The following is a 24,368-nucleotide window of genomic DNA, read 5'->3' as shown; positions in this document are numbered from 1 at the left end:
AAACACAAAGGTAGGCATAGTTATTTTTTATTTTTTTTTTAATTACACATAAAACAATTAATCAAACAGGTTTCTTAGGCTTGAAACGCTGTACTCTCCTCCTGACTTGGTTGTCTGGACTGCTGCGTAAAACTCCCGCAGGGTCTCATTCAGAGCAGCAAGCGGTGTAATTTTCTTTGCGACGTTTCTCCGTTTTATTTACATTTTTATTTCTTCAGCAGCATCCCAGTCGTCAAAGTTGTCATATTCTCCATAAATGTTAAAAGAAATAACGAAGTCGCTCATTGTTGTATTAGTAGGCTATGTAATATCTAACTAACGTTAGATGTTTGTTTTGATAGAGCAAATTGTTAACGGATACTTTGACGTTTGACTGCCTGTTGCTATGGTTACTCACAGCTGTTGTAGGCAGCGCATTTATTTAGTCATTTCGAATGGTAAACTGGCAGTTTCACCAGAACTACTTTACTAGGTGTCCTATCACTTTTTAACGGACACCCTGCAGCCAATCAAAATCGAGTATTCACCCAGACCATGGAATAAATATATATAAAATATATTCATGCACATATTTCTTAAATATATACATGCATGTGTGGGTATTTATATATACAAATTAATTATACACACTACACACACATATATTATGTAAACACAAACTTTTCTTTTGGATTTCTTTGTTATTTAAAGAGCGTGTCAGGAATTTGGGGGTCCACACACACACACACACAGAAATATTAAACATTAAAAGATTACAATGTAAAAGATTAACATTGTGTACATAAATATTTGAATAGGATCCAGATTGTCCTGTAGATGATTTACTAATCTTTATGCCTCAAATGTAGCTTGACTTAGGGTGAATTTTATTAGTGATTTAGATTTGGGGAAATTATAGAGCACAAATGCTCGAATTTCTCAGAATGAAGTGTTAAATAAATGTTATATCTTAGCTAAACATCTCGCAGGCAGACACCTCAGAGTGTGAAAACGACATGTTTGGTGCTTCGATGCTATATATATAAAGAGAGGAACTTATCTTTTATGAGGAACTGTATAATTGGGAGATTAATATCTATACACGTCCGTCTATCCTTTGGACTCACCTGTCTTTTCAAAGAGAGATCTCTCAAACAACTTACATATCTTTAGGTAAGAATATTATACTCCTTTAATGATATTTTACTTAGTGATTGTTTATTTTGTTTCTTTTTAACATTTTAATCCTGATAATGGTAGAATTAATTTTACTCTTCATTTATTATTTGATTGTCTGTTGTTAATTAATTAATAACATCTGACTGGATTTCCTCCATGCATCAGTTGTGAAATTAAATTTAGCCAATTTTAGATGGGATTTACAAATGGGATTAAAAAGGAGACAGTATTACACCGGGTTTAATGGAATTACATTGGTTACTGTTTGATCTAATGCTGTGTTCAAGTCCTATTGGGAAGTTCGTATACGTACGAGCTGGGAAGTCGTGTTTACGACGTGAGGTGCGTTTAAGTCAGTTTCGTCGGAGCAAAATGGCGGTGTACCTTCTTTTAATGAATTACACGAAAATACAGCAAGGTTTGTTAAAGGAGTAGTTCACTTTTAAAAAAACTTTTGCTGATAATTTACTCACCCCCGTGTCATCCAAGATGTCCATGTCATTCTTTCCTCAGTCGAAAAGAAATTAAGGTTTTTGATGAAAACATTCCAGGATTTTTCTCCATATAATGGACTTCAATGGGAACCAAACGGTTCAAGGTCAAAAAAAAAAGACAGTTTCAGTGCAAACTGCAAACTTTTCAAAGGGCTTTAAACGATTTCAGATGATGAATAAGGGTCTTATCTTATCGATCGCTCATTTTTTAAAAAAATAATAAAGTTTTATAAGCTCAAATGGTCACCTTGCTCTGTTCTGTGATGCGCGTTTGTGACTCTTCTGTTCGAATTCGTTCATCAAAATGAACAAATCTTTTTCCAAGTCAATTTGTTCATTTCGTTCGTTGAATCAACCATACCATTCAACCACGGAATCAACCGTTGAGTCATGAATGCGCATCACAGAACAGAGCAAGGCGACCATTTGAGCTTATAAAACTTAAACTTTGTTTTTGTTTTTTTTAATGAGCGATTGTTTCGCTTGATAAGACCCTTATTCATCGTCTTGAATCGTTTAAAGCCCTTTGAACAGTTTGCAGTGAAACTTTTGGACCTTGAACCGTTTGGTCCCCATTGAAGTCCATTATATGGAGAAAAATCCTGGAATGTTTTCATCAAAAACCTTAATTTCTTTTCGACTGAAGAAAGAATGACATGGACATCTTGGATGACATGGGGGTGAGTAAATTATCAGCAAAAGTTGTTTCACAAAAGTGAACTACTCCTTTAACTCTGCTAATAAAAAAAATGAAGAACAAAGAATGCGCATCAGGTGTGTTTTTCTTTTTATGTTTTTATTAGCTTATGAAGCCAATGTAAACTCTATCATTAGGTATAATTTTTAGATATCAAATTTTGTGCAGAGAGCTTGCTTTATTAATGAAAAAAGCCTTGCAATGTCAATGAGTAAACATTGAAATTCAATTAAAATTTACAGTCAACAGACTTTCTCACTTTCTCAACTCGTACAGATCGGGGCTTAAAGAAAATCCCGAGCTCCCCACTGGCATTTACGACATTGTGGTGGCGTTCAAGAGCGTTCAACTCGTAATTACGATCTATACGAGATGACTTGAACGCAGCATAAGAATTGATTTTGATGCTGTCAGTTAATTGTGTTATTAATGGTGTTAACGCAACCCCATTTTAATGGCGTAAATTTTTTTAAACGTTTTTTGTTTTGTTTTTGCCATTTGTTTCACATGCTGTTGCAACAACTAGTAACGTTATAAAACTACACCACACGACACGCCACAAAACAACATGCACGCTGCAAACACTTGTTTGGCCTCGCGAGCCGAGCCGCATTCCAGTCCAAAATTTATGACAACTTGACATTAACAAAGACAGAAATGTCTTGATTATGACAACTTGACATTAACCAAGAAATCATAACTAGTCCAACATGTTCCACTTTACTTGAGGTAAGGGGAAATATTAATGACACTGTTGTTAAAGCATTTGACAGTGTAATAACCCTAAAAGTGTACATATCATGCTTTTAAATCATTCATTTTTACATATAAATTATACCGTTGTGGTCTATATAAAACATAACTGCAATGCTTGGGTCTGAATTCCTCATTATTATAGCTCCACAAGCCCCTTTTCTGATGTGCGTCTGTGAGCGACCCGTTTCAAAGCGGCCCCTTTAAATAAAAGGAGATGCGTCACACCCCGCCCGCTCTCCAGGTCGATGAGTTCAAGGTCGGTTCAACTCCCACGTTCGGCCATTATTGTAGTTTGATTAGACATATACGATTATATACGATACCTTCAAAGAACATTTTTATTCACACGTTAATCAAATGTCAACAACAGAAGACTTGTCCATCAAGCCTTACATATTCCAGCCAGAGCGAGCGAGTCGATAAAGACGACGACGAACCTGCAGAACAACCTCTTCATCATATGGATGTATTGGTATGCGAGTTAACGTTAATTGTTTTGTGTTATTAGTGAAAGTCGACTATTTCTCTTGTTAAAACAAGCACACTGACAAGATAAATGACTACGGTCTAATCTTACCACAAACAATCTGTATTGATAATATGATACGTTTAGAAAAGCATCAGAAAAGCAGATAAATGACCATTGATGAAACTCAAGAACAATTAAAGCTGCAAGCAGCGTTGGGCGGGCCCTCGCACCTGTAGCGCGTCGGGGTCTGAGGCGGCCGCGTTGCATTTTCTGCAGCTCAGCCGGTGCGGCTGTGCATTTGCTACGCTGCTTTGTTAAAGGTCACTTCCTGTTGCCAGCAGGTGGCGCTATGACTGTGGGTGAATGTCGGCATGTAGATTTGTTCAGGGCGGGACTCTTGTCAAATGTGTAACATTTCATGCATATCTGGGCTTTTACAGCCAAGTTACTACAACTTCCTGTTTCATGGCGAATCATCGACGCCACGGACACGCCCATCGACGAAAACGCGCAGATAGCACAACTTTACATCGTCAATGCCTTTAGAAGGTACAGCAGAAATGTGAAGTCGATCCGACTAAATCCCTAGGAGGAGTTTGTTAAAGTATGTAATGAGTAAATCATCCAAAAATGGCGGTAAAATTAGAAATGTCCGACTTCCTGTTGAGTTTAAGGCATCGCTCCAAGAGACTTTTCTGTGCGTCTGGACATGGTAGATGTACCACAGAAATTTCGTACAATCTGAGTGGTTGTAATTTGTAATTTCCACCTCTGCATTTCATTATATAAACAGAAACTTCTTTCACATGGACTTTGAAACGTGTGCAAACAATGGGGATATGCATTCATGTTACACCTTCTGTACACCGTTTGTCTGGAGAGACCACATTCCTTTGTGTGCCAGATATCTCTAGACTCCTAAAAACCTTAGTACTTTTTTGTTTGACTTATTTGGGAATGAGACACTTGTAGTCACCTAGAGACATTAGGAATGACACTAAATATGTATAATACTCTGATAATTATTCACATTAAAGGGTTAGTTCACCCAAAAATGAAAATTAAGTCATTAATTACTCACCCCCATGCTGTACCAACCCCGTAAGACCTCAGAAAGTCAAGAAAGTCACCCAGAAAGTCAATGAAGAAAATGTTTAAATATCCCAAGTGACTACCGTGGCTCAACTATATGTTTATCAAGCGACGAGAATACTTTTTGTGTGACAAAAACAAACATCCCATTGGTTCCCATTGAAGTCCATTATATGGCGAAAAATTCTGGAATGTTTTCATCAAAAACCTTAATTTCTTTTCAACTGAAGAAAGAAAGACATGGACATCTTGGATGACATGGGGGTGAGTAAATTATCAGCAAATGTTTTTAACTACTCCTTTAAGTACCGTTTCAAGAACCGTTTAGGCACCGGAACCGTTTAAAAAATACAGAGTAGGTACTGCTATCGGATAAAACCAAACCCTAATTAAAAGTCAATGGTCAGCATCTCAACTAAAGTAAACACTGATCTCTATAATGGTAACTTCAAACCAAACATTTTCAGTTAAACATCTCAACAACATTTATAGATGTATGGCAGATATAAAGTAATACTGGATAATAACAAGTGTGATAATGTGTGATGGCTGGAAGTCAGTTGTAGATCTTGTGTTTTCCTATTTTCTGTTAGTGTGTTCCTGTTTCCTTCTGTGATTCTGCTTGTTAACAGCAGGTGCTCATCACTAATGCTCAACAAACACTTAAGATAAGCAGACACACCCACAGAATGTATTTTAACAGTTATATACTGTAAGTTGTAAAACAGGTTTACACTGCCAACACTGTTGTCAGTGGCTTACTGTAAAATAAACATTTTTGGGTCACCGTCATGCTGAAGCCTGTGCTTCAGTCCAGGAGAAGATCTTCAAACATTGATGATATGCTGTGTGTTGTTTTATTTAACAAGCGGCCGGTGACTGTGTAGTTGTCAAATGAATTAAGTTCAAGTTTCTTTTTTTCACATTATTAGTATATTACCAATTTTAGTTGATACATTTAAATGAGAGTTGGTCAATTCAAGGCAGTCGGTTTCTGCAAGTGAAATTAGTTAATTAAAATTGAGCATTTTCTCAGTAACTTACAGTAGATTACAGTAAAGAACTTAACAATTAACAGTGTTGCCAGCATTTTACTGTAAAAAAAAAACACTGGTAAGGTCTAACAGTGTTGTATACATATAGGCTTGTATAATTTTGTGTGCAGAAAATCAGTGGCGCCTCCAGAAATTTTTCGTAGGGGTGGCCAGTTAAAATCTTGGGGTGGCACGCCAAAACTACAGTATAAACCATAATTTCAGAATTGTATTCTACTGTTGTAGTAAACCAGCCTGTAGAAAGACTTAAGGAAACTCCTACTGATATACTTTGGTTTATTGTGTAATATTTAATGTTACTAATGATATTAGTAGGGCCCTACTAATATATATTATATTATACAGTGGTATGAATAAGTGTTTGCACCCATGCTAAAGTTGCCTAAAAAGAGGAATAAAAAATCCTCTTTTGGATATTGATCTTAATGCCTTAATTAGAAAAATGAGGAAAAGTCCAACCTTTAAGGACACCAATTTTCTTTGTGAATGAATAATGTATCATAAATAAATAAATGTTTTTCCTTAAAATACAGGGTGCATAAGTCAGGGCATTCTCTGGCTATATGCACGCATAAGTTCCGCATTTGACGTAAGGATGCTCGTCCATTTCCGGCTGTGGAGATTAAAGCGGGGAAAACTGAGGAAAACGGGATTATGGCAGAGTCTTCAAAATTTACTGTCCTCCCGTCTTTGAAACTAAACGTACATACGTTCAGATGTAATTTTATATATAGTTATGTTTATTTAATATAATTTTAAAAAGAAGCATAAACACAACGAGGGGTGTCTGTTTTATCTGTTTTTGTGACTAACGTTTCTTTAGTATAACCATGGAGTATACAATTCAATATAAATTCTCGGTATTGCATTGGACTCTACGATCGGCGGAAGTTATCGAGCATCCTTAATCCTTCACCGGAAATACCGCCGTGCATAGAGCCACATTAACATGAAAGGGACGGTTTTTAATGTTTAAATGCCTGCTGGAACTCTGAAATTTCAACAAAATCAGGCAACAATAGAGTACGGAAGCCCTGAACCGCAACCTAAAAAAAAAAAAAAGATCAGTTAAAAAAAAAAAAAATCTTTTAAAAAAAAATCTGTAAAACAAAACAAAAAATCTAGCATTTCGAGATTAAAGTCGCAATATTTCGAGATTAAAGTCGAAATGTTTCCAGATTAAAGTCGCAATGTTTCGAGATTAAAGTCGCAATGTTTCGAGATTAAACTCGAAACATTGTGCATTCATAACAGTGCGCGTCCACTGGCTCAGAGCGCTGTGTGTGTGAAGTCGAACTGCCGTGGATAAACACAAAATAGTAGCTTTTTACTTTGATCTGGGCTTTCAACAAAATTCTACACACATCACATGTGCTAGTGTCAGTGTTTCTGAGGTGTTTTCGTGATCGTCTCAACACTATCTGGGTCAACAGTAACTGTTCGGTCTCCCCTTCACCGGATACATTTTAAGTGCATCATTCTGTATCCAATCATTTTGCCGGATCCTGTGATTTCCTAAGATTTAATAACCACTTATGGTTGAGGAGAGATTCTCTGATATGATTGTAAAGCACTTTGAGTGTAGGCATACTGTATATGAAAGCGCTACTGTATATAAATGCCCTATTCATTCATTCATTCATTCATAAAGCTGGATTTCTCCATCCAGTCTGAAAAGTGTTTTCCGGGTTGGTTTTCCTATAGGCTAAAGTCTATTCCGACGCAGTATATTTTATAACGTCCAATAATGGTAGCCTGCTGGTAGATTGGCACCTGTTGAATTTCCTTTGATGAAACAAAACCCACACACACACACACACACACAGTGTGAAACTCGCTATGGTCATTATGAATGCCTGTGTGTGCGGCAATGTGAGACAATAATGTCAAGCACACACGAGCAGCTTCTACGGAAGACTGTATTCTCGTCTCTCGAAATGTTTCGACTTTAATCTCGAAATGCTAGATTTTTTTTTTTTCAGTTTTTTTTTTTTTTTTTTACAGATTTTTTTTTTTTTTTTTTTCTGGCTGCGGTTCAGGGCTTCCGTGATAGTGTGATCACAGATATTCCAAAAGTTATTTGTTCATACAAGTATCATTGGACTTTCTGCATTTGCAGGATTCAGTGCATGGATTAGGCTTGCAGCCGCATCGGGCTGTCTGGCACAGGTGATTAACTCCTCACAGGCATCTGTTGAGGAGTAAGGTAATTCCCCTCTGCCTTCCATCCCATGGTTTCAGGGGGTGTGACCAAAAAATTGTCTTTAAAGGAGTAGTTCACTTTAAAAAAAACATTTGCTGATAATTTACTCACCCCCATGTCATCCAAGATGTCCACGTCTTTCTTTCTTCAGTCGAAAAGAAATTAAGGTTTTTGATGAAAACATTCCAGGATTTTCTCCATATAATAGACTTCAATGGGGTCCAAACGGTTCAAGGTCCAAAAGACAGTTTCAGTGCAAACTGTTCAAAGGGCTTTAAATGATTCCAGACGATGAATAAGGGTCTTATCAAGCGAAACGATCGCCCATTTACTAAATAAATTTAAGTTTTATAAGCACAAATGCTCGCCTTGCTCTGTTCTGTGATGAGCGTTCGTGACTGTCCTGTTCGAACTCGTCCATCAAAATGAACAAATCGTTTTCTGAGTCATACATCTTGGATGCCCTTGAGGTAAGATAAAACATATCAACAATTAATTTCAAAGTGAACTATCCCTTTAACCCCTGAAGTGTTCATCAGACCTCATCTCTCTCTCTCTTTCAGATGGACGGGCCGATGCGTGTGTTGGTGACGGGTGGCAGTGGGCTGGTGGGGCGAGCGATAGAGCGAGTGGTGAAAGAGGGCGAAGGGAGAGAAGGAGAAGAATGGATATTCCTCTCATCCAAAGATGCCAATCTCATGTAAGAAATCCCGAACACTCATTAAACGTCACACCAGTTAAACACAGTCATATCATTAGAAATATCACACACACCGCCTTTATCTGAACTGCAACCCTGCTATGAAAAACAATCCAACAGATGTCGCCGTGTGACGTGCATTCAATAAAGAATGTCTGTCTTTATTTCATATAATATTAGCTGGGACTTCAATGCTAAACATGCTAATTATGCCGTGAATTTCTCCGCAAAGGAGAGGGAAGAAAAAGCCAAGAGATTGTCCTCCATCTTAACTGCCGGGCAGAATATGTGGTGTCCCACAAAATCGCCAAACACAGCAAACCATTTTCAGATGGTGAGTTTGTAAAAGACTGTCTGGTAGAGGCCATAGACATCATACAGATAGACGCCGTTTTGGCACGGACAAGCCGTATTAAACCGGTCAGTGTAATCTGTATGGCAGGTGATATACAGTGGTGTGAATAAGTTTGGACACCCATGCTAAAGTTGCCTAAAAAGAGGAATAAAAAAAATCATCTTTTGGATATTGATCTTAATGCCTTAATTAGAAAAATGAGGAAAAATCCAACCTTTAAGGACACCAATTTTCTTTGTGAATGAATAATGTATCATAAATAAATGAATGTTTTCCTTAAAATACAGGGTGCATAAGTCAGGGCACCCTAGGGGTGGGCGATATGACCAAAATTGGGTTTCACGATATGACTAATTTTATTTTACGGTAACAATATATTTCACGATATAGTTATTTATATAGTTGTCCTAAAAAATAAAATAAAAAAAAAGACAAAAAAAAGACAAAAAGGGCTTTGTATAATAAATAAAACCAAATACTTTAGAAATAAAAGTATGTCATCTTGTTTTATTTTTATTTTATTTGGTAAAATTTTTATTTGGTAAACTTTTTTTATATCAAAATATAGTAAACAAAAAACACTCATAAACTTTTAGATGAACTTCCCACAACAGATTGATATTAAATACAACTCAAAAAACAAATAATTTTTCAATCTCATGCATTGCTTTGCTTCATCAATCAGTTTATAATATAATTATAATATAATTATAATATTTTTTACCACATGTGCTTATTATACTGTGTTTTTAACGGAGAAGGGTATTCCTGCACAACCGGAGACTGCACACACTGGTGTTTTAACGGTCTTGTTTTGCTCTTTTTGTTATATCTGGCAACCCGTCAGTTCAGAAGTGACAAGAAGGAGATCGAGCAGCAATATGAACACCACACCGCAGCTACTGTTAGTGTTGACTAAGTAGTTTAAATTATACACACCTTATAACAGTGCGTCGAACACCGCGCGCTCCCTCTCAGTGCATGTGCACGCGCGCGTCTTTTACATCAACAAAATGCGATCGATTAGTTTGAGAGTGAAGTTGTAATCACGGATCGAATCAAAGGAAGATTTTATCAAATGGTTCAGTAGGCAATTGTTTGGAGTTAAAAGATATATAACTCGCGCTGCATATAGTAATTTTGCCTCAGAAACAGGATTATACATTCGTTTTAACAAGCAGGATGTTCATTCATGCTGAATGCGATTTTCATGTTTAAAAAGTGACTATACATAAGAGAAGGAAAGATGCGGATAACTATACATTATTTAAGGTTATTTCTCGTAATGATATTCCCCGTTGCGAACGAGCACTCGTCTAAACTGTAGCCTAGCTGGGTGCTGCTGCTCTGCAAGTTGACGGCTGCATTTCCCCCCGAACATAGCACGTTAACAACAATCCTTTAGAAAACGTAATTCCTTTGTGGATCCTCTTGATCTGCTTTCTCCATGTTTCTTTGACAAATCAATTGATGCTGATTTTGACAAAATCAACATCAGTCTCACGCGCGCTGCACAGGAGTTAACCACGCCCCCTTATTTGCATTTCGCGGTATACACGGAATAAAAAAAAAAATCTGTTACGACTAACGTTTTCTATCGCGGTAACGATATATATCGCCCAGCCCTAACGTCCTTCCTACATGAATCGGCAAAAGTGTAACTTATCGGCTGGCTCTGACGATCGCTAAGAAGATGGGACGTAGGGTTGGGTATCGTTTGAATTTGAACGATTCTGATTGCGATTCCGATTCCTTGTTTAGATTCCGGTTCCTAACGATTCTCGATTCTGATTCTTTTAAGAGGCAGGGTCAAAAAAGTTTAGCTAACCTTGCTAACCAACTGTCTTTCTGAAGGAAATACTCCTTCTGTCACAAATTTTGCATTTTGCCGAGATTTCGTTATTTTTAGAAAAGTGAAGCCACACTTTGGACCGCTGACGTAAGCTACTCATGTTCGACTCACGCGGTTACGCCAACACTTCCGGTAGACGCTTCTTCGTTGGTGTTGTTCAGCGGTTTCTTCTTCCGCTCGGCGGACTGTGAATATCGAAACTAGGAATCGAAATTTTAACTTTTGAACGATTCCGGGAAAAACGAAAAGTTAGTCCCGATTCCAATCGATACTCGATTCTCGATACCCAACCCTAGACGTAAGGTCGTTGTGGTTTCTCCTTTGGTCGCACTCATGGAGGACCAAGTAAAAGAAGCAACATTTGTTATTTTACTTCTAAAATAAGTTCTGTAGTGACAACTGTATGCAAAGTATTGCTCTGATTGGTTGTAGGTCTACCGACTATCCAATTGAGTGCAGGAGGTTTTTTTTTCCTGGTTCGGTTAAGACACGCCTCTTAATCAAAGCCCTATGGAGCGGTATCAGACAGTATGACGAAGTCAGGCTATCCCTCCCCAGATAGCAGACTGACATTGAATCAACGTGGAAATATGACATCGAAACAACGTTGATCTGACATTGTTTTGCTCATCGAATTAACGTTGAACCAACGTCAGACGCGTCATTCTTTCAAAACTAACGGAAAATCAACTTGAAATCAACGTGTTGTTTCAACGTTATGAAAGCAAACCAATTTTCGATTTTCATTTAGCTTTGAAGAACGCCGCGTCTGACGTTGGTTCAACGTTAATTCGATGAGCAAAATCAACGTTGTTTCAATGTCATGAGAGACGCTGTTTCCACGTTGATTCAATGTCAGTTTGCTATCTGGGTCTGGTGGTATATAGCCTCAATTAAATTGGATAATTCCAAGCCAGATTGCCTGAGGTCTGTATCTGTATGTTAAGATATTTTCACAAACATGTATTTGTAGTTTTGTTGATAGTATTCCATCTTGAATAGCTACAGCTGGTATGAATGACAGTTGAACAATATGCAGGGTAGTGTAGTGTAGGAAACGAAAGTAAATCCAGTTAGTAGCCGTCAATAACTTTAATTCATTTGTACCATTATGTTTAATTGCAATTGTCCAAAGTGTGGCCCTCCGTTTACTTTGCCAAAGTAACTGTGGCCCTCGGACTAAAACTGTTGTGCTAATGTATAAATTCGTTTGTTTCTCTGGATTTTAGAAAGATTAATTTAATTGCTCATTGTCTATTTGTATTGCATAATAACTGTATTTACATGTGGTGTTTCAGGAGCGCCGAGGAGACGAGATCAGTCTTCCAGAAGCATCGTCCGACACACGTCATTCATTTGGCCGCCATGGTGGGCGGGCTCTACAAAAACATGAGACAGAACCTGGACTTCTGGGTAATTAGTAATAATAATTATTAAATAACATTGGAAATATGTAATAAAAGCTTGGAAATATCACTGTTGAATGAGTTGGACTGTACATTGACTGTATTTGTTTGTTGTTTTCAGAGAAATAATGTATTTGTCAATGACAACGTGCTGCAGACGGCTCATGAGTTCGGGGTGGTGAAGGTCGTTTCTTGCCTGTCCACGTGTGTATTCCCTGATAAAACCACCTACCCGATAGATGAGACCATGGTAATCTCTCTCACACACACACACACACTCTCTTTGAATAAATGTTACAAAAGCGGTCACTGCGATGGGACCATTTAAGCAAAATTCACTTTGAAAATAATAATAAGAAGAAGAAGAAGAAGAAGTTTTATTTATATAGCGCCTTTCCAAAGCTCAAGGTCGCTTTACATGGTACATGAACAATACATTTTAAACACTGACACACAGCTAACAGTCACAGAGGATACAAAATAGTCACATTTAAACGAAGTACATGTTGAATAGATATGTTTTTAGCTGTGTCTTGAAAGCAGTCATTGATGAAATATTTCGAAGTGAAAGGGGCAGTGAATTCCATAATGTTGGCGCATTTACACTAAATGACCTTCCACCTACTGTAGATAATCGATAGCGGGGGATGGACAATAAACCAAGTTCAGTTGATCTGAGAGAGCGTGCAGGACGGTAGGTGAACAGTAGATCAGACAGATATGGGGGTGCAAGACCGTTTAATGCCTTATATGTTAAAAGCAATACCTTAAAGTGGATACGAGATGCAACGGGTAACCAGTGAAGGTCATGAAGGACCGGAGTAATGTGAGCAGAACGCCTGGTGGAGGTGAGAACTCTTGCTGCTGAGTTTTGGACGTGCTGTAGTCTAGCAATAAGTTTTTTGGGAAGCCCAATAAATAAAGCATTGCAATAGTCCAGACGTGATGTGATTAGTGCATGAATTAAGAGTTCGGCGTCAGGCGAAGTGAGAGATGGTCTTAGACGAGCAATATTTCGAAGATGAAAGAACGAGTTTTTCACAATGGAAGAAATATGAGAGCCAAAAGATAGAGTTGAGTCAAATAAGACACCAAGGTTACGAGTCAGTGATGAGGGCTTAATATGGACACCATCAATATAGAAGGACTGGTCCATCCGTTTGACTGAGGCTGGAGAGCCAATCACTAATATCTCAGTTTTATTATCATTTAGTTTGAGGAAGTTAAGGGACATCCAATGCTTGATGTCCCTGATGCATGCAGTGAGTGAGTCAGGCAGGGATGGTCTATCGGAGCTGGTGGTGAGGTAAATTTGAATGTCATCAGCATAGCAATGGAATTGAAGTCCATGCCTGCGTATGATGTTACCAAGTGGGTGTATATAGATTATGAACAAAAGTGGACCAAGAACCGAACCTTGAGGAACGCCCCGTGTAAGTAAATTGGTTGCAGAATTATGACCTTGTATGGTGATATAATACTTTCTGTCAGTGATGTAGGAAATAAGCCAGGAAAGAGCGGAACCAGTGACACCAATATCAGACAGACGAGAAATAAGCAGTTCATGGCATACCGTGTCGAAAGCAGCGAATGTGTGTCAGCAGTGTGTACACAACCACCCTATAATGGTAAAACCCGTCCACCATCTCCTATAATCCCCATAATTTATAAGCAGTGTCTCAAAACAAGCCATTTGCGGATTGTACCTTTTGTGACATCATAAAATGTCTAAGCCCCGCCCATGACTGCTGACAGACTCTGCCCTATTAGCATAGTCCCGCCCACAGTGGGCTGTACACAATCTGCCATTTTCTACCTGCTGGAGAAGCTGTAATGATACGAAAAATGTCTGTTTCCTATTAAGAAAGCCAGGTGTGTTGTTGGATGTAAGAGTCACTGTACGTTCACACCGACAAAGCTCTGGCCGCTCTTTCAAGAACGCTCGTCAAATGACGCTTTGAAAGTGTCACGACATGAAATGTAATAAACAGGAAAAAAAACGTTTATAATGACAGCATTTTTATAACCGTTTTGGTCACGAAAAAATAGTTAGCTATTATTATTATTATTATTATTTGCTGTCAAATCGGTGTCACCGTGAGCCAATTAATTGCATTCCCGCTTTAAAACGAGCGTTCGTAAATATTTCAAATAAAAGTTGCCCTCATGCGGTCCCTATAAGCAAACAACGTCATGTCATAAATGATACGCAACCAGTAGGAAACACAGCAGCCGCGATTATTAGCTTCTCTTCCATTTACTCAGAACTCAGACTGATCTCATGAAGTAGCGTGTGTATGACACGCCAATTCGTATTTCCATTTTTGGCGTGCCATCAAGACACATAATCGCCTTTCAGCGTGTTTATGAACGCCGTTGACTTAACGTTATATAAATATATGACTTACCTCAACCCCGTCCCTAAACCTAACCGTCACTGGGGTTAATGGCATTTATGACTGCGTGTACAGACAGGCGGAATGATGCGGACGTTAATGGCGTAGACACACGCGGATAGCTCAAAATGCGTAGAGATAACACGCCACCTGACTCGAAAGTGGCGTATATGTTTACGCAAAAGTCATGATGTCATGTTGCGGAACTAATGTTTTGGTAGGAATGAAAGTTTACATCGTATGTTTCTCCGGAATCAGCCAGCGTGAAGGACGTCTATATTCTGATTGGTTGCTGGCGTTTTGCCGCTGAACCGCGTCACAGCTCTGAGCTTCTTTCAACTTTCTGATTGACGCTCAAAATGCTCAAAACGCCCAAAATGCGACGCCGATGGATTTGATGCTCCTTTCAGCTGAGATAAGCCAGCTTCCATTAAAAATGAATGACTTCCGGCCGCTTTGGAAGCTGAAGTCGGCGGCGGTGTGAACGTCGGCTTCTTGTACCCTTTACTTATACTTTTATAATGGCTATTATTGATAAAACTGAAATATAACAAAAAGAGTTTAACATGTTTAAAGGTGCCATCTACCATAATAAATCAAATCCTACTCCATATTCCATAACAGATGGGGGCAGTATACCTCCAAAAAATGACTTGTGCTCCTACCATCGCGCATGTTATTCAAATCATTTGACATGATAGTAAAAGGTTGGAAGACCGCAGTTTCACGTGGAACATATGGAGATTTTTAGAGATCAGAGACTCAATGAACTAAACACTAGAGTGAACTAAACTAAACACTATGAATCTCAACACTAAATGATGAAGACCGCCTCATAGATCTCAAAAACAAGCTGGTGCATTTCGACGGTATGGGAAAATAAAAGCTTGGGCAATTATTTGAAGTTTATGGTATTCGTTTTGTTCATATTACACTTTTATTGTTAGTGAATTAATTTGACAGACAGCATTCGCTGATGTTGATCAAGCTATCGCCGTGAATTCACCGTGAGACACACGCAATTGACACTTAGCAAGCAGGTTAGTTAAGCTCTCAGATTCTGTCAATTATATTACGCAATTCAAAGAATAAATACCGTTTTGGCGCTTGTACATGTTACACTACAGATCCCTAGCGCACGTGAACCGATCATCTCTACTAGCTGGAAAAAGAACATGAACTCTGTTGAAAGATACAGTATGCTACAACTTACCAAAATGTATTCATTTTTTGAACCAATCATTTTTTGAACTCTTCCCTGAACTGAAATGTAGTAGTGGGCTGTATTTCCACACGACTGACATCAGGTTCAAGTACACATACACACACACACACACACACAAAAGCCGGCGCGAGCGCGACTCACTCGCGTATTGCAGTTTGGCTGGTGCTAACGTTGCCCGTCCGCATACCGCCTCCCATGGCCGGAACTGGTATTACGACACCTGCCGGGCCGGGGCTAGTAATTTAGCATGCTAATTCAGGTTAATATCTCGGCAGCACTATAACTTGTCAGTTTTTTAATGACATCTTTGCACTTATTTCTTCTCATTCTTTTGATGCGTGTAGCTCATTTTTCGTATATTGTTACCTCAATTATTGTATATGGCACCTTTAATATTTTTTTAATTTAAACGAAAACAAGCAGGGTTGTGTTTTATATTTCGTTTTGTTATAGTAAATAGGCTATACATGCAGTAAATATAATCAATATGCGTTGCCTGAACCTTAAGATCAATGGAGTGGTGTTTTATATCATGTTTCGTTTTATTGCTGCTGCCTAAAATGTACGTAGATAACCGGAGTAGCAGAGCGAGCCGAGTGACGCTTTCAAGATCTCCCAAGTTTATGTTCTTCAAGGTCATCCACTCCAATTGTGTTAGGATTTGAGGGAGATGATGATTGGACACTTTTTGTTTGGTATTGTCTATATTTTTTGTCATCCATACAGACGTGTTTCTCTCTCGCTCCGTTTCAGATCCACAACGGTCCGCCACATGAGTCTAATTTTGGTTATGCCTACGCCAAACGCATGATTGATGTCCACAACAGGTCAGTGTCAAAGTTCATGAGCTGTTTTGGGTCTATCACATGAAAGCCTGTCTGTCACATTTTGAAAAAAAGTTATTATTTTTATGACAGTGATGAGAATGTGTGCGATTGTCATGAAAATAAAGTCAAAATAAATGTCTCATTTGATTTGGGGACGAAATGGTTGTTTATAGCTTTCATAAATGAAAGAAACAAATCATTGTGCGTTTGTCCATTAGGTCGTGTTTTGAGAAGTACGGTCGGAGATACACGGCCGTCATCCCCACCAATGTGTTTGGACCCCATGACAACTTTAACATTGAGGACGGTCACGTGCTTCCAGGATTAATCCACAAGACATACCTTGCAAAGAGTGAGACGCTTTTAACTTCCTGCAAGGATCCAGAGCATGGAAAAATGAAGCCAAAATATCCCAGAAATTGCAGTTGACATTGTGCACTGTTACATCATTTGAGTCTGAGTAATAGTGAGGTGAGCTGAAGAACGTATTGACAAGAAGTGAAAGCCAACAGAACGTTCCATTGCAACAGCCCTACGCATCCGCCATTTTGGGGTGAAAGCGACTCGGAAGTCAAATTATACATATATTTAGGCCAGTGCAGAGGTCATTTTTGGGTTGAAATAATTAGGTGATTATTTTAACTCACAACAGTTAACGTTATAGCAGTTAAAAAAAAAGTTTTAACTTTCCGAAATAAATATTTCACATTATTGACATATCAAGACCCTAAAATGAGAACCCCAATGAACCCTTTTTTCTAAGAGTGAAGGATTATTTTGCATGGATGTTACATTTCAATCAAATGCCATGCAATACTTCTGTGTCCAATGTGTTTTGTATGTTTTGTAGAGGAAGGTCAACCTCTGCAGGTCTGGGGTTCAGGTCGTCCTCTACGGCAGTTCATCTACTCTCTGGATCTGGCTCGTCTGTTTCTGTGGGTTTTGAGGGAGTATAACGAGGTGGAGCCCATCATTCTGTCAGGTACTCGACCCGTGTCAAATTTAGTGAGTTAGTTCACTCATGAATGAAAATTCTTCTATTATTTACTCACCCTTATGTCGTTCCAAACCCTTAAGACTTTAGTTCGTTTTCGGAACATAAATAAAGATATTTTTGATGTTCCTCTATTGACAGCTACGCAACTACCACTTTGACGCTGCAAAAGATCGTAAAACTAATCCGTATGAATTGAGTGGTTGACTCCAAAATTTACTGAAGAGAAACGATCGCTTGATATGATGAACAGATTGAATTTAGGCTTTTGTTCACATATAAACATCCATCAATGGAAGCTCAAGCCTCATGTTCTCGTGTTACGCATCATGTTTGAGCTTCAGCAAGAACCAATGAGGGTCATTCTCGTTACGCATCATGTTTGAGCTTCAGCAAGAACCAATGAGGGTCATTCTCGTTACGCATCATGTTTGAGCTTCAGCAAGAACCAATGAGGGTCATTCTCGTTACGCATCATGTTTGAGCTTCAGCAAGAACCAATGAGGGTCATTCTCGTTACGCATCATGTTTGAGCTTCAGGAAGAACCAATGAGGGTCATTCTCGTTACGCATCATGTTTGAGCTTCAGCAAGAACCAATGAGGGTCATTCTCGTTACGCATCATGTTTGAGCTTCAGCAAGAACCAATGAGGGTCATTCTCGTTACGCATCATGTTTGAGCTTCAGCAAGAACCAATAAGGGTCATTCTCGTTACGCATCATGTTTGAGCTTTAGCAAGAACCAATGAGGGTCATTCTCGTTACGCATCATGTTTGAGCTTTAGCAAGAACCAATGAGGGTCATTCTCGTTACGCATCATGTTTGAGCTTCAGCAAGAACCAATAAGGGTCATTCTCCTTATGCATCATGTTTGAGCTTTAGCAAGAACCAATGAGGGTCATTCTCGTTACGCATCATGTTTGAGCTTCAGCAAGAACCAATGAGGGTCATTCTTGTTACGCATCATGTTTGAGCTTCAGCAAGAACCAATGAGGGTCATTCTCGTTACGCATCATGTTTGAGCTTCAGCAAGAACCAATGAGGGTCATTCTCGTTACGCATCATGTTTGAGCTTCAGCAAGAACCAATGAGGGTCATTCTCGTTACGCATCATGTTTGAGCTTTAGCAAGAACCAATGAGGGTCATTCTCGTGTTACGCATCACGTTTGAGCTTCAGCAAGAACCAATGAGGGTCATTCTCGTGTTACGCATCATGTTTGAGCTTCAGCAAGAACCAATGAGGGTCATTCTCGTTACGCATCATGTTTGAGCTTTAGCAAGAACCAATGAGGGTCATTCTCGTTACGCATCATGTTTGAGCTTCAGCAAGAACCAATAAGGGTCATTCTCATTACGCATCATGTTTGAGCTTCAGCAAGAACCAATGAGGGTCATTCTCGTTACGCATCATGTTTGAGCTTCAGCAAGAACCAATGAGGGTCATTCTCGTTACGCATCATGTTTGAGCTTCAGCAAGAACCAATGAGGGTCATTCTCGTTACGCATCATGTTTGAGCTTCAGCAAGAACCAATGAGGGTCATTCTCGTTACGCATCATGTTTGAGCTTCAGCAAGAACCAATGAGGGTCATTCTCATTACGCATCATGTTTGAGCTTCAGCAAGAACCAATGAGGGTCATTCTCGTTACGCATCATGTTTGAGCTTCAGCAAGAACCAATGAGGGTCATTCTCGTTACGCATCATGTTTGAGCTTCAGCAAGAACCAATGAGGGTCATTCTCGTTACGCATCATGTTTGAGCTTCAGCAAGAACCAATGAGGGTCATTCTCGTTACGCATCATGTTTGAGCTTCAGCAAGAACCAATAAGGGTCATTCTCCTTACGCATCATGTTTGAGCTTCAGCAAGAACCAATGAGGGTCATTCTCGTTACGCATCATGTTTGAGCTTCAGCAAGAACCAATGAGGGTCATTCTCATTACGCATCATGTTTGAGCTTCAGCAAGAACCAATGAGGGTCATTCTCGTTACGCATCATGTTTGAGCTTCAGCAAGAACCAATGAGGGTCAAAAAAACATCCTCATTAATGTTCTGAAGATAAACCAAAGTTTAATTTAAAACAGCATAACTAAACTATTAATGGGCTCTATGCACGGCGGTATTTCCGGTGAAGCATTAGGGATGCTCGATAACTTCCGCCGATCGTAGAGTCCAATGCAATACCGAGAATTTATATTGAATTTTATACTCCATGGTTATACTAAAGAAACGTTAGTCACAAAAACAGATAAAACAGACACCCCTCGTTGTGTTTATGCTTCTTTTTAAAATTATATTAAATAAATATAACTATATATAAAATTACATCTAAACGTATGTACGTTTCATTTCAAAGACTGGAGGACAGTACATTTTGAAGACTCTGCCATAATCCCGTTTTCCTCGGTTTTCCTCCGCTTTAATCTACACAACCGGAAATGGACGAGCATCCTTGCGTCAAATGCGGAATTTATGCGTGCATATAGCCCATTATCATTTTTAGATGTCTTCATTTTGGGGATGGAAAACAGTTATTGTGATACGGCATAATGTGATTATTAAACGTCAAAAATGTGAACTGATTAAACATGAAGGGAATTAACACAGAATGTCACATGAAGGAAAGAAATATGAATTTAAATTAATCTGAGATATCTGCTTTGTTTATCTTTGTCTTTTTTATTTCTCTCCAGTCGGAGAGGAGGATGAGTTGTCCATAAAGGATGCAGCGAACGCTGTGGTTGAAGCGATGGGTTTCAAAGGTGACGTGATTGTATCCTTTCACAAACAATTACTCTTCTCAATGCTCATGGAGAAAATCTTTAGTTCCCTTTCGTAGTCACTCGAAAGAGAATGGGGGTTTCGCATAGAAAGCCAATCCTCTTAGAGTATTTAAAAACGAGCCAATGGCATGAGAAAATGACTTGGGGCTGCGGAATTTGCGTAGCGTATCTCCGCCCCACCTCATGGGTATAAAAGGAGGAAGCGGACGCAGCCGCAGTATGTTTTCGCTTCGGAGCCAAGAGATTTCTTCACTCCACAGGCCATTTTCACTGAGTACAACTCTTCGAGACGAGCGTCCTCTCCAGTGTTTGTGTGACGGCGGTACCCAGCGAGATTCTGCATCGCCTGCGATCTGAGCAGTGGTCTGCCAGACTTTGCGCTTCTCCCTGGTCGCCTCAGCGCTGAAAGAGTGAATTTCCTCCTCTCTATTGAAAGAGCACGTCATTTTAAAGATGGTTCGCCCGTGTTCTTCTGGGTGCGGTCGATTCCTGTCGTCCTCTGATGGGCACGATCGCTGGGCATTCAGCATGCAGCAGCAGTGTTCATGGATGAGTTCCTTCTGTGGGAACATGACCATCCCAACACTTAGATCTAGACTCAATGATCTTACAGTGAGTCCCCGTGTCCTCTACCCGTTCTGCTTCCTCTTCGGCTCGCGGACAGGGTGATCTGACGGTGACAGTGAGGAACAAACCCCCGACGCTTCCTCGGGCCACACCCACCGCACCAGTGTTGGAGCCAGCGAGCACTGAAACGCTTCAGGCGTCTGCCTCTTCGCAGGTACCGTCTGTTTCGTTCGGTGCTCCAGAGGATGATGCGATGTCGATCGCAGCATCACAAGGTGGGCTTGATTCCTCGGGAAGTGAGGATGCGGCTGCGTTGCCTCCCTCGGGAGCGCCAGCGTTGCCCGTGTCTGATCCCGAGATGACGGCCATGCTATCTCGGGCCGCCGTGAACATCGGGCTGGAGTGGAACCCTGGTGGATAATTGTTTTTTGGGCAAGGCTTGTTTTTGGGGACAATTGTTTTTTGTCCTTTTGGCATGAACTACCTTTTATCCACAACCCTTAAAGGAGTAGTTCACTTTTGAAAAAACTTTTGCTGATAATTTACTCGCCCCCATAGGTTTTTGATGAAAACATTCCAGGATTTTTCTCCATATAATGGACTTCAATGGGAACCGGATGGTTCAAGTATCAAAAGACGGTTATTAACAGTTTCAGATGCAGCTTCAAATGTCTTTAAACGATATCAGACGATGAATAAGGGTCTTATCATGCGAAACGATCGGTTATTTCAAAACTTATTCCAAAAATGTAACTTTTATAAGGACAAATGCTAGCCTTGCTCTATTCTCTGAGGCGCGTGTGTAACGTCACGTAATACGTAATTACGTTCAAAAGGTCACGGGCGACGTAGCCGTAAGTACAGAATCAAAATCGTCCGACATCGTTGTTTTTCCTTTTTATTCCTTTTTTTGTAAACGGTGTTTGAGTTAGTTTTCACGTTCAACCTATGCGTTCAACTTGTAAACACTGACTCTGTACTTCCGGCTACGTCGCCCGTGACCTTTTGAACGTAATTACGTATTACGTGACGTTACAAACGCGCCTCACAGAATAGAGCAAGGCTAGCATTTGTCCTTAGAAAAGTTACATTTTTGGAATAAGTTTTGAAATAACCGATCGTTTCGCATGATAAGACCCTTATTCATCGTCTGATATCGTTTAAAGACATTTGAAGCTGCATCTGAAACTGTTAATAACCGTCTTTTGATACTTGAACCATCCGGTTCCCATTGAAGTCCATTATATGGAGAAAAATCCTGGAATGTTTTCATCAAAAACCTATGGGGGCGAGTAAATTATCAGCAAAAGTTTTTTTCAAAAGTGAACTACTCCTTTAACTATCCGCTCTCAGTATGACACAAGTAAAGCAGACGGTCAATTCAAGAAGACCGCCAGTAACGCCAAACTACGCAAATACCTGCCAGACTTCAAGTTCACACCGTTCAAAGCAGGTGATCAATCTTCACTTCTCGCTTCAGCGTAACTAAATGTTCCTCAATAGTAGTCAGTCATTAAAAGTGCTTTTATTTTTTTCCAGCTATGAAGGAGACGTGCGATTGGTTTGTGGCCAATTATGACATCGCCCGCAAATGAAGATCTTCACAGCTCATTGGCTAAGGAGAGTTTGAACTTTTCAGTGCTGGAAACCAACGATTGATCAAACCATTTCAGCATCCCCTAATAATCGTTACGAAGACAAATAATACTGCATTTTCAAACGTATTTATTAAAGTCCCCATGAAATCAAAAGGCAAAGGGCTTTTAGTATGAATATGTTAGCATTACTGTTGTCTATAAGCTAGTGAGCTCCAAAACAATGACAAAATTCACATATTCGAAACTTATCACATCTGCCAAAAAGTATCAATGATTTTGATGACATCATTCTGCACTTCAGCTTTTCATCAGATTTCCTGTCCAATCAAATGCTCTAGAATCTGAAGCTCCGCCCCCTACATTATTAATAGATGCTGAAGCTTAAAAAAAATGCTGAAATTTTTTTTAATAATAATTTAGGAGAAGATAGGGAATGAAGAGATGTGGGGGAAGGTTATCTTATATTATCTTATTATACCATCTTTTATTTTAGACAGTGTTGACAATGGAAATTATTACATAGGAGAAAGGATGGAAATAAAAATCGACTAATACAATATTGGGGATATGATGGTAGTGGGGAGTGAAAGTGGTGATGGTAATAAATAATAAATGGTTACTTTGTTTACGCATACACACATACACTCATAGATCAACACTTTTGGAATTATGGAATTACAACTACTGCACTATGTTTGTATGTATGTCTGTTAAATAAAAAAATAAAAAATACATGCTGAAGCTGTGGCTGTAATCAGTCATTTGTTTTGAGGCAAATGAAACAAATTTCATTTGTTTACATTGTCCTTTGGACAAGTAAATTTATGTTTCACTTGTGCATGCAGAAAAGTCACTTGTCCGGGTTAAGAGTTATAAGTTTATCTAGGGCTGCACAATGTGGGGAAAATGTCATATTGCGATTATTGAGGTCAATATTGCGGTTGTGATATGCGATTGCGATATAATAAACAAATGGTTTCATGAGTCAACTTGTTTGGTTCTTAACCAAATGCACTAACAGAGTATTGATAATTCTGAAATTAGCAATAACAACTAAATGATTGATAACACCTATAATGATCAATAAGCCAATGATGTCTTAAAATTGTCCCGGACAAGCGGATAAGCCTTAATGTCGAGCCCTATGTGGACAGGTGTTTTTTATACAGATAACGGGTTCAAACAGGTGCCAATATACAGGTAACGAGTGGAGGACAGAAGAGCTTCTCAAAGAAGAAGTTACAGGTCTGTGAGAGCCAGAAATCTCGCTGGTCTTTTCAGGCACGGTCAGGGGTTTTTCCAATTGACTGCCAAATGAGGCAGTTAGTGAGCTCAGGTACCAAACTGCAATCCCCAAAACCAACAGCAGAGGTCGCCACAACACTATGTTTGCTTTCTACACTGGCACAGACAAAAATGATATCTACAAAAATGAAAATAGCCTCCTATCAGTCAAAGCTTACGGCGAGATAAAGAGACTGGGAGAAAAAAGAAAGACTGATGGAGATGAGAAGAGATGAGGTATTCACAAATAATCTACTGCACACAGACGTGATTTTATAGCTAGTTCTTATCCTTGGGGGGGAAAGCATGCCCTCCAAACCTGAAGTTTGCTAACACTGCGATGCATACATCCCTGACTACAAACTTTGTACGTGGAAATTTTTTTTAAATGTACAAGTGAGATACACTCACCTAAAGGATTACCTGTTCAATTTCTCATTAATGCAATTATCTA

General features: G+C 39.3%; 2 protein-coding genes across 3 annotated transcripts in view; one reads left to right on the top strand and one right to left on the bottom strand.

Annotated features, from left to right (window-relative positions):
• LOC120492067 (GDP-L-fucose synthase) overlaps positions 1–24,368 on the bottom strand; it is a 54,426-nt gene that overhangs the window by 23,616 nt on the left and 6,442 nt on the right. The window lies entirely within an intron of this gene.
• Positions 875–23,377, top strand: LOC120492068 (GDP-L-fucose synthase). The gene is made up of 10 exons (XM_039690172.2): positions 875–1,152; positions 8,488–8,624; positions 12,130–12,244; positions 12,359–12,487; positions 16,612–16,685; positions 16,904–17,037; positions 17,536–17,667; positions 20,376–20,455; positions 22,386–22,485; positions 22,572–23,377. The coding sequence occupies exons 2-10, from the start codon at positions 8,488–8,490 to the stop codon at positions 22,625–22,627; spliced, it is 957 nt and encodes a 318-aa protein (XP_039546106.2). The 5' UTR covers positions 875–1,152; the 3' UTR covers positions 22,628–23,377.

Source organism: Pimephales promelas, chromosome 13, assembly GCF_988280905.1.
Source record: "Pimephales promelas chromosome 13, fPimPro1.hap1.1, whole genome shotgun sequence".
In the NCBI taxonomy this organism is placed as follows: Eukaryota; Metazoa; Chordata; class Actinopteri; order Cypriniformes; family Leuciscidae; genus Pimephales; species Pimephales promelas.
This window is presented reverse-complemented; position numbering and strand designations above follow the sequence as displayed.

What these genes read in the sequence shown, in the direction of transcription:
- LOC120492068 (XM_039690172.2), top strand. Translation starts at nt 8,488, where the DNA reads ATGGACGGGCCGATGCGTGTGTTGGTGACGGGTGGCAGTGGGCTGGTG. An exon ending in GACAGAACCTGGACTTCTGG is followed by an intron (nt 12,245 to 12,358) that starts GTAATTAGTAAT and finishes TGTTGTTTTCAG; the next exon opens with AGAAATAATGTATTTGTCAA. An exon ending in GGAGCCCATCATTCTGTCAG is followed by an intron (nt 17,668 to 20,375) that starts GTACTCGACCCG and finishes ATTTCTCTCCAG; the next exon opens with TCGGAGAGGAGGATGAGTTG.